The sequence below is a fragment of the Neoarius graeffei genome, chromosome 22 (genome assembly GCF_027579695.1).
Source record: "Neoarius graeffei isolate fNeoGra1 chromosome 22, fNeoGra1.pri, whole genome shotgun sequence".
NCBI classification, from domain to species: domain Eukaryota; kingdom Metazoa; phylum Chordata; class Actinopteri; order Siluriformes; family Ariidae; genus Neoarius; species Neoarius graeffei.
This window is the reverse complement of record NC_083590.1, coordinates 8,042,033-8,054,370: the sequence shown is the minus strand read 5'-3', so window position 1 is coordinate 8,054,370 and position 12,338 is coordinate 8,042,033. Positions and strand designations below refer to the sequence as shown.

Genomic DNA, 12,338 nt, shown 5'->3' with positions numbered 1-12,338 from the left:
AGGGGGCAAATATTTTTCATATAGTGTGTAGTAGTGATGGCGGTCTGACAACGTGTTTCAAACAATTAACTGCGCCAACCACAAAACCACGGCCCCGAAGGTTGCTTTAGTCCGGGAAAATCATGTGACATATTACCAGGGCAGTTGCGCTTTATCAACACCCGTGCCCACCTGTTAACCCTCCCTAGGGCTGCACAATTAATTGAATTTAATCGAAAATTGCGATTTTGGCTGCCACGATTAAATTAAATGAAAATCGTGATTTATTTCCATTTAAAATGCGAGCTCTGCTGTATATCTAATCAAGCACTTTTTGACCAATACTCCGCCAAACCGACGAACCGACGCATGTAAGGTTTCATTACTCCGCCTAAATAAGCAAGCAAGCCAAGTGCAGTGTTGCCAGATTGGGCGGTTTTAAGTGCATTTTGGCGGGTTTTGAACATATTTTGGGCTGGAAAACGTCAGCAGCATCTGGCAACACTGGCCAAGTGCGCAGAGCTTCAGTGCAGCGGTATCTTCTTCAAGGGGTGATAGCGTGAGAGTAGGTAACAGATTGAGGTGAGAGAGAAAAGCTAACTATGTCGGAACAACAGACTATTTAGCACTGGAGGCAATGCTGTGACCTGCCTTCGCTCATGTTTAAAGCCAGAGCATGTTGATAGGCTGGTCTTTCTAGCTAAAAACTTGTAGGCCTCAGTATAATGCTATGTAATTGTTGCAACTGAGTTTTCAGTTCCTTCATCCTTTGGTAATTTCTTGGATAAATTTCATTTATTTGTCATTTGGAAATCAGAATTTCTCTTTTAAATTTCATTCTGCACTGAAAGCTGTTCATATCGTTTGTTTGAATATAGTGAAATAAAATTTAAGTGATTTCCCTAACATCAAGAATAATCGTGATTAATAATCGCGATTACAATTTTGATCAAGATAATCGTGATTATCATTTTTTCCATAATCGTGCAGCCCTAACCCTCCCCTCCAATTTTCTCACAGACACGCGTTACAACCGGAAAGATGCCAAACATAAAACACACACAAACCTACAGGCAAGTCCTTTAAATTTAAAATACATACAAATAGCTCCGCGGCATGAAAACAAAACGTCAATGCAAGTCTAAGGTACTTGGCTCGGCGGCCAAAATCATAATTTAAAAAAAAATCAACAGACCCCGCGGCTGCACCAGTAATAGCCTTCCTGACTCGCACCGAGTCAACGCTAACCACTTAATCCGCGATCCCAGTTTAGGCGTGTAGGGGACAAAACACTCTGAAGTGATGAATTTTCACCCCCGCTGCATGGGGCGTGACGTCAACGACACATATTCTTACGCTATTTGCGCACAAAGCAAATTATTAATACGTCTATAATACATTATATTTTCATAAGAAAACAATTAAGTGATCTGAGTCTCCGTTGAGGGGGCGGGGCTGTAGCCACGAGGGGGCGACACCCCCTTTCGCCCCCCCACGGCGCCGGGCCTGATGCAGTCTGATATTTATTGGTAATTATTGGTATTGGTATCATTTATTGGTAAATGTTCCATATGTTTAGTGCACGAACATAAAAATATGCTTATAGTTGAAAGCTGGAGCTTCACCCTTCAGCCTACTGTTCACTAATCAGAGCTTTACAAACGAGGTGGGGGGAGGGGAGTCAGCGTCGAGGGTTTACTGAGCACAGAGGTGTACATCGCGGCTGTTCACAGATCAGGGCTCAGTTCCTCCGTTTGTGTCCCTGCATGTGGTGATAATGTGCTGGTGTACAAGGATTGTTGGGGTTTTCACTTCAAGAGCTCACAATGAGAACAATGGTGGGGGGGGAGGGGGGGCACTGCATACCCCTTTAACACTGACAAACTGTTTCGCTCTGTTAATTAGCTCGAGGAAACATCATTATTGCACTGTCAACATTCCACTCTCTGCTCATTACACACACACACACACACACACAGAAAGGAGAAGACACTAGCTCAAGGATGTGTGAGAGGCTTTATCAAGTTTTCTTTGGCTCAATCTGTCATTTTATTCTCGCTCTCTCTCTCTCTGTTTCTCTCCCCTCTCTGTTTCTCCCCCCTCATGTTTCCTTGGTGTTCTGGCCTCATCCCTTTTGAATGAGGTGTGTTTTCCCCCTGAAGCTTAACAATGAAAAACAGAGCCGTTATTATTCTGCCGCACAATGAAGCCGTTCTGATCGAAAGTGAAAATCCTGCTGTTCTTATGATCCGTGCCTCATTTCTGAGTTGGAAATCCTCACGCTGAATTACAGACACATTTGGGTTTTAGGAGGGCTGGATTAGTGTCTTGGGTTATTGTTTTACGATTTGTAGAGAGAGAGGCAGACAGAAAGAGAGAGAGAGAGAGAGAGAGAGAGAGAGAAAGGCACCTTTCAAAGGTCCTCGGCCGAGTGTGACGAACCCAGAGGAGATGAAGTTGTGCATGTCCTGAGCGCTGCGGAAATTATCCTTCCCGTGATGCCCTGGGGGGGGAATGACAAAAAAACACTCAGATATACACACAGAGGGCAAAGAGTGTGCAAGATATACACAAGACACACACATGACACACACAAATATACAGTATATATGGGGTAAAGGTAGAGGAGAAGGAGTTTAAAATGGAAGGTAGATAGAAAGAAAAATAAAATAAAGGGAAAAGTAGAGGAAGGGGTAAACATTAGAAGCAAAAAAATGAAATGAATGGAAATGAAAGAAAGAAAGAGGTAGAGGAGAAAGAAAGAAGTATGGAGTAATAAAGGAGAGTGGGCCGACCACTGAGCCCTGAAGAACGCGATAATAAACATTTTTCTCGATTTTCCTCTGCTGTTGTTTTCAGTACATTTTCACATCCACAAGTCTACATTTTGAATCTGAATTCATTTCATGTGGTTTTGATTTGGTTTCACACTGAACTTAATCAAACAAACTAATATGCAAAGTAGCGTGTGAATGTAACAGTTGTATAGAGTGCACAGGCGATCAGCACACATCGATACCAGACCAAACAGCAAAAACCTGAGAACAGGACGATGGTCCAGAACCACAGTCACTCAGGAGAAAGGCGTGGCATGTTCGGGTAAGAGCGTTACATTACGTCAGGCCGGGGCATTGTGAAGTCTGTTTATATAGACCCCTTTCACATGATGTCACCACGCCGCGAGATTTTGTTAGGCGCCATATTGGAAGACCAAGTACATGCACTCACAATATAAAACAAAGTACGAGCGAGAGTAAAGTGACACGATGGATGATAATTCTGGTTATGTGAGTACATTACCAGCTGCAGAAAGGGCACGGTATGTGGAGAAACTGGCTGTGATTGATGGGTTTGACCCATATGATAAGACTCGGGGCAAGGGAGAATGGAAACATAAGGAGGACCGGACACCAATTCTGCCATCTGTTTGCTACCCAGACATTGTAAACTATTTGTTGTTTACACCCAGTGCCTACACTCAGTGTTCGAACTATGCCGATATTTTCGGGGGGTCCCTTTTTTTCCCTTGGGGCACTTGCACTTGTCTCGGAGCGTGGATCTCCAAACACATGAGAAGCCTATCTTACGCACATATCACGCGGACTCCACACCTCCACACACGCATCGCGTCTGAAGTCATAACTCATCAGGGGAAATCGTGTCCGCATTGGCATGTTCAAAAAACAACCTCGCGTCAACAATGATACCACACGCAAGAAAAAAAAAAACAGTCAGGCTACTCAACAACCAACCTGGCAGCAGCGAGCAAGCCCCAAACCATCCTAAATTATTATTATTATTAAATTGTAGAAGTCTGGGAGGCTTGCTCCTCATACAGTTATCAACTTGGGGCCAATTTAGCATGTTTTAAATCTGAATTTCTTGCGTTTGCTTACCTCAAAGTGTCCGCAGATCATGCACAGACTTATCCATTATATCCACAGTTTTTTGCCAAGTCTCACACAGGTTTCTTTCAAGTCTACTGTTGGGCCAATAAATCATAAATAAAACAGCTCAGATTTGTTTGTTTAAGTCGTTTGCCACTCCACTTTATTCTCGTGGGTTCACATACCGCTGCCGTTATTTCCCCCTAATCACGAGTTTGTTGGTCTTCCAATATAGCGCAGGGTCTGTTTACTTCCGGTTTCGGGTGACGTCAGTGAAAGGGGTCTATAGGTGTGTGTGTGTGTGTGTGTGTGTGTGTGAGATGAAGAGCAGGTGAGTGTAATGAGGACTCAGGTGACGGAGTTATGTGTGATCGGAGTTGTAGATCATGGTGTCCATCTCTGTAGGCTGTAGTGTGTTCTGGAACAGACCCCAGTGATGTGACACTGAGATGTGTATCAGACTGAAAACTTTCTCAGATCTCCAGAACACGTCGCATTCCTGCAGTGCTACATCTCATAAAAATTTGTTTAAAAAAAAAACTACTGAAAATCTGATTCACTTCCTGCAGGAGAGTCGACTCAGAGTCAAATTACTTTCTCATGAGAGTTCACTTGGCAGTGAGAGCGCCTCACTCAGACACTCTCGGACCTGACTGATCTCTGTGTTCCCACTTAACTAAAGAACCACACCGAGGAGGAACACACATCAGGGTTCTGTTCAATTGCACTGTGTATGTAAAAGTACACACACACACACACACACACACACACACACACACTTGTGATATTGTGAATAAATCACCAAACTGACCTGGAGAAAAAAAATCCTGCATATAAATCTGTATAATGAAGATTATTCACTTTCACCCCACGGTTCCTCACCTTTATTTTGCTGACAGTCACCAAAAGGTTAGTGTGTGTGTGTGTGTGTGTGTGTGTGTGTGTGTGTGTGTGTGAATATCCAGCGAGTGGCTAAAAGGTGTAACGAGACAGGGCCTAAAAACTGACACACACAAAGTATTCATGCACTGTGGTGTGTCTTACACACACACATGCACACACACACATGCACACACACACACACACACACACACACACACACACACACAGGGGCATCAGCTTCCATTTCCAAAACAGTCAGTGCGTTTACATGCACATAGAAAAAATCGAATTTCTGCCGTTGCTTGACTGAAATCGAAGTTCTAAATGCCATGGAAACACCTTAGCTCGGCTGAAATTGAACCGAACTTGATTTCTCGTAATCGAGCTACGCGACCAAGATTATGCGATTGTAGCCGAGCTACTTAGTGCATGTAAACCCTATCGAGCTACGTAGTCGAGCTACTTACTTCAGCACTGCCCCTTCCGGGAGTGACGAGTGATGAGACCACAAGCGGGAAACACAACAGCCTCGGTCGAAAAAAAAAAAAACAGCCTCGGTCGGCATGACACTTCAGATCAACTTCAACTTAGTGCCCATTTTATTAGGAACACTTCTGTTCGTACATACAAACTACAAACACTCTTCTTGTGAACACGGAACTGATAACTTTGTTTATACTCTTGAATAGCTCTTCATGACGACAACCGGAAGTGTACCAACACGATGGGGCGTGTAGCGCCACCTGTGGCTCAGGTGCACAATGTACCTCACACAATAGCTCGATTTCCTTGTGTGCATGTAGGATTGGATTTCTCTGGCACCCCTGCTGGGACCCTTTGCTCGATTACCGACAGCAGCTCGATTTGGATGTGCATGTAAACGTACTGATTGAGAATGTATTCAGAGTGTAATGGAGCTCTCCAAACTGCACTCTTAACATGTAGGTCAATGAGAGACATCCAGCCATTTTGTGTTTGTGTGTGTATGTGTCTGTTTGGGGGTCAAGAAGTCTCAAGTGTGATCTTAAGACTGGATCGCACACCAAAATGTTCCAAGGACCCAACCACACATCGCAACGTTCCCAAGACCTGACTGCACACCACAACATTCTGAAGACCTGACCACACACTGCAACATTCTCAAGACCCGACCACACAGCACAACATTCTCAAGATCCGACCACACAGCACAACATTCTCAAGACCCGACCACACACCATAACATTCTCAAGTCCCGAACACACACCGCACAACATTCTCAAGACCCAACCACACACCACAACATTCTCAAGTCCCGACCACACACCGCACAACATTCTCAAGACCCAACCACACACCACAACATTCTCAAGACCCAACCACACACCACAACATTCTCAAGTCCCGACCACACACCGCACAACATTCTCAAGACCCAACCACACAGCACAACATTCTCAAGATCCGACCACACAGCACAACATTCTCAAGACCCAACCACACACCGCAACATTCTCAAGACCCGACCACACACCATAACATTCTCAAGTCCCGACCACACACCGCACAACATTCTCAAGACCCAACCACACACCACAACATTCTCAAGTCCCGACCACACACCGCACAACATTCTCAAGACCCAACCACACACCACAACATTCTCAAGTCCCGACCACACACCATAACATTCTCAAGACCCGACCACACACCATAACATTCTCAAGACCCGACCACACAGCACAACATTCTCAAGACCCGACCACACACCGCACAACATTCTCAAGTCCTGACCACACACGGCACAACATTCTCAAGACCTGACCACACACCATAACATTCTCAAGTCCTGACCACACACGGCACAACATTCTCAAGACCCGACCACACACCATAACATTCTCAAGTCCCGACCACACACCGCACAACATTCTCAAGACCCGACCACACACCGCACAACATTCTCAAGACCCGACCACACACCGCACAATATTCTCAAGACCCAACCACACACCGCAACATTCTCAAGACCCGACCACACACCATAACATTCTCAAGATCCGACCACACCGCACAACATTCTCAAGACCCGACCACACACCGCACAACATTCTCAAGACCCGACCACACACCGCACAACATTCTCAAGACCCGACCACACACCGCACAACATTCTCAAGACCCGACCACACACCGCACAACATTCTCAAGACCCGACCACACACCGCACAACATTCTCAAGACCCGACCACACAGCACAACATTCTCAAGACCCGACCACACCGCACAACATTCTCAAGACCCGACCACACACCATAACATTCTCAAGACCCGACCACACAGCACAACATTCTCAAGACCTGACCACACAGCACAGCATTCTCAAGTCCCGACCACACACCGCACAACATTCTCAAGTCCCGACCACACACCGCACAACATTCTCAAGACCCGACCACACACCGCACAACATTCTCAAGACCCGACCACACACCGCACAACATTCTCAAGTCCCGACCACACACCACACAACATTCTCAAGTCCCGACCACACACCACACAACATTCTCAAGACCCGACCCCACACCGCACAACATTCTCAAGACCCGACCACACACCGCACAACATTCTCAAGACCCGACCACACCGCACAACATTCTCAAGTCCCGACTGCACAGCACAACATTCTCAAGACCTGACCACACAGCACAACATTCTCAAGACCCGACCACACAGCACAACATTCTCAAGACCCGACCACACACCGCACAACATTCTCAAGACCCGACCACACCGCACAACATTCTCAAGACCCGACTGCACAGCACAACATTCTCAAGACCTGACCACACAGCACAACATTCTCAAGACCCGACCACACAGCACAACATTCTCAAGACCCGACCACACAGCACAGCATTCTCAAGACCCAACCACACACTGCAACATTCTCAAGTCCCGACCACACACCGCACAACATTCTCAAGACCCAACCACACACCATAACATTCTCAAGACCCGACCACACAGCACAGCATTCTCAAGACCCGACCACACAGCACAACATTCTCAAGACCCGACCACACACCATAACATTCTCAAGACCCGACCACACACCATAACATTCTCAAGACCCGACCACACAGCACAACATTCTCAAGACCCGACCACACACCGCACAACATTCTCAAGTCCTGACCACACACGGCACAACATTCTCAAGACCTGACCACACACCATAACATTCTCAAGTCCTGACCACACACGGCACAACATTCTCAAGACCCGACCACACACCATAACATTCTCAAGTCCCGACCACACACCGCACAACATTCTCAAGACCCAAACACACCGCAACATTCTCAAGTCCCAACCACACACCGCACAACATTCTCAAGACCCAACCACACACCGCAACATTCTCAAGTCCCGACCACACAGCACAACATTCTCAAGACCTGACCACACAGCACAACATTCTCAAGACCCGACCACACAGCACAACATTCTCAAGACCCGACCACACAGCACAGCATTCTCAAGACCCAACCACACACTGCAACATTCTCAAGTCCCGACCACACACCGCACAACATTCTCAAGACCCAACCACACACCATAACATTCTCAAGACCCGACCACACAGCACAGCATTCTCAAGACCCGACCACACAGCACAACATTCTCAAGACCCGACCACACACCATAACATTCTCAAGACCCGACCACACACCATAACATTCTCAAGACCCGACCACACAGCACAACATTCTCAAGACCCGACCACACACCGCACAACATTCTCAAGTCCTGACCACACACGGCACAACATTCTCAAGACCTGACCACACACCATAACATTCTCAAGTCCTGACCACACACGGCACAACATTCTCAAGACCCGACCACACACCATAACATTCTCAAGTCCCGACCACACACCGCACAACATTCTCAAGACCCAAACACACCGCAACATTCTCAAGTCCCAACCACACACCGCACAACATTCTCAAGACCCAACCACACACCGCAACATTCTCAAGTCCCGACCACACAGCACAACATTCTCAAGACCCGACCACACACCGCAACATTCTCAAGTCCCAACCACACACCGCACAACATTCTCAAGAACCAACCACACACCGCAACATTCTCAAGTCCCAACCACACACCGCACAACATTCTCAAGAACCAACCACACACCGCAACATTCTCAAGTCCCGACCACACAGCACAACATTCTCAAGTCCCGACCACACACCGCACAACATTCTCAAGACCCAACCACACACCGCAACATTCTCAAGTCCCGACCACACAGCACAACATTCTCAAGTCCCGACCACACACCGCACAACATTCTCAAGTCCTGACCACACACGGCACAACATTCTCAAGACCCGACCACACACCATAACATTCTCAAGACCCTACCACACAGCACAACATTCTCAAGACCTGACCACACAGCACAGCATTCTCAAGTCCCGACCACACACCGCACAACATTCTCAAGACCCGACCACACACCATAACATTCTCAAGACCCGACCACACAGCACAACATTCTCAAGACCTGACCACACAGCACAGCATTCTCAAGTCCCGACCACACACCGCACAACATTCTCAAGTCCCGACCACACACCGCACAACATTCTCAAGTCCCGACCACACACCGCACAACATTCTCAAGACCCGACCACACAGCACAACATTCTCAAGACCCGACCACACAGCACAGCATTCTCAAGACCCGACCACACACCATAAAATTCTCAAGACCCGACCACACAGCACAACATTCTCAAGACCTGACCACACAGCACAGCATTCTCAAGTCCCGACCACACACCACACAACATTCTCAAGTCCCGACCACACACTGCACAACATTCTCAAGACCCAACCACACACCACAACATTCTCAAGTCCCGACCACACACCATAACATTCTCAAGACCCGACCACACACCATAACATTCTCAAGACCCGACCACACAGCACAACATTCTCAAGACCCGACCACACACCGCACAACATTCTCAAGTCCTGACCACACACGGCACAACATTCTCAAGACCTGACCACACACCATAACATTCTCAAGTCCTGACCACACACGGCACAACATTCTCAAGACCCGACCACACACCATAACATTCTCAAGTCCCGACCACACACCGCACAACATTCTCAAGACCCGACCACACACCGCACAATATTCTCAAGACCCAACCACACACCGCAACATTCTCAAGACCCGACCACACACCATAACATTCTCAAGATCCGACCACACCGCACAACATTCTCAAGACCCGACCACACACCGCACAACATTCTCAAGTCCCGACCACACACCGCACAACATTCTCAAGTCCCGACCACACACCACACAACATTCTCAAGACCCGACCACACACCGCACAACATTCTCAAGACCCGACCACACACCGCACAACATTCTCAAGACCCGACCACACACGGCACAACATTCTCAAGACCCGACCACACACCATAACATTCTCAAGTCCCGACCACACACCGCACAACATTCTCAAGACCCAAACACACCGCAACATTCTCAAGTCCCAACCACACACCGCACAACATTCTCAAGACCCAACCACACACCGCAACATTCTCAAGTCCCGACCACACAGCACAACATTCTCAAGACCCGACCACACACCGCAACATTCTCAAGTCCCAACCACACACCGCACAACATTCTCAAGAACCAACCACACACCGCAACATTCTCAAGTCCCAACCACACACCGCACAACATTCTCAAGAACCAACCACACACCGCAACATTCTCAAGTCCCGACCACACAGCACAACATTCTCAAGTCCCGACCACACACCGCACAACATTCTCAAGACCCAACCACACACCGCAACATTCTCAAGTCCCGACCACACAGCACAACATTCTCAAGTCCCGACCACACACCGCACAACATTCTCAAGTCCTGACCACACACGGCACAACATTCTCAAGACCCGACCACACACCATAACATTCTCAAGACCCTACCACACAGCACAACATTCTCAAGACCTGACCACACACCGCACAACATTCTCAAGACCCGACCACACACCGCACAATATTCTCAAGACCCAACCACACACCGCAACATTCTCAAGACCCGACCACACACCATAACATTCTCAAGATCCGACCACACCGCACAACATTCTCAAGACCCGACCACACACCGCACAACATTCTCAAGTCCCGACCACACACCGCACAACATTCTCAAGTCCCGACCACACACCACACAACATTCTCAAGACCCGACCACACACCGCACAACATTCTCAAGACCCGACCACACACCGCACAACATTCTCAAGACCCGACCACACACGGCACAACATTCTCAAGACCCGACCACACACCATAACATTCTCAAGTCCCGACCACACACCGCACAACATTCTCAAGACCCAAACACACCGCAACATTCTCAAGTCCCAACCACACACCGCACAACATTCTCAAGACCCAACCACACACCGCAACATTCTCAAGTCCCGACCACACAGCACAACATTCTCAAGACCCGACCACACACCGCAACATTCTCAAGTCCCAACCACACACCGCACAACATTCTCAAGAACCAACCACACACCGCAACATTCTCAAGTCCCAACCACACACCGCACAACATTCTCAAGAACCAACCACACACCGCAACATTCTCAAGTCCCGACCACACAGCACAACATTCTCAAGTCCCGACCACACACCGCACAACATTCTCAAGACCCAACCACACACCGCAACATTCTCAAGTCCCGACCACACAGCACAACATTCTCAAGTCCCGACCACACACCGCACAACATTCTCAAGTCCTGACCACACACGGCACAACATTCTCAAGACCCGACCACACACCATAACATTCTCAAGACCCTACCACACAGCACAACATTCTCAAGACCTGACCACACAGCACAGCATTCTCAAGTCCCGACCACACACCGCACAACATTCTCAAGACCCGACCACACACCATAACATTCTCAAGACCTGACCACACAGCACAGCATTCTCAAGTCCCGACCACACACCGCACAACATTCTCAAGTCCCGACCACACACCGCACAACATTCTCAAGTCCCGACCACACACCGCACAACATTCTCAAGACCCGACCACACAGCACAACATTCTCAAGACCCGACCACACAGCACAGCATTCTCAAGACCCGACCACACACCATAAAATTCTCAAGACCCGACCACACAGCACAACATTCTCAAGACCTGACCACACAGCACAGCATTCTCAAGTCCCGACCACACACCACACAACATTCTCAAGTCCCGACCACACACTGCACAACATTCTCAAGACCCAACCACACACCACAACATTCTCAAGTCCCGACCACACACCATAACATTCTCAAGACCCGACCACACACCATAACATTCTCAAGACCCGACCACACAGCACAACATTCTCAAGACCCGACCACACACCGCACAACATTCTCAAGTCCTGACCACACACGGCACAACATTCTCAAGACCTGACCACACACCATAACATTCTCAAGTCCTGACCACA

The 12,338-nt window shown here is 48.0% G+C and overlaps 1 protein-coding gene across 1 annotated transcript in view; it reads right to left on the bottom strand.

Annotated features, from left to right (window-relative positions):
• Positions 1–12,338, bottom strand: part of LOC132870608 (protein shisa-6-like) — a 191,829-nt gene that overhangs the window by 145,972 nt on the left and 33,519 nt on the right. Inside the window, exon 3 of the mRNA XM_060904316.1 lies at positions 2,390–2,482. Within this exon, the coding sequence (XP_060760299.1) occupies positions 2,390–2,482 (93 nt within the window). The remainder of the gene's footprint in view (positions 1–2,389; positions 2,483–12,338) is intronic.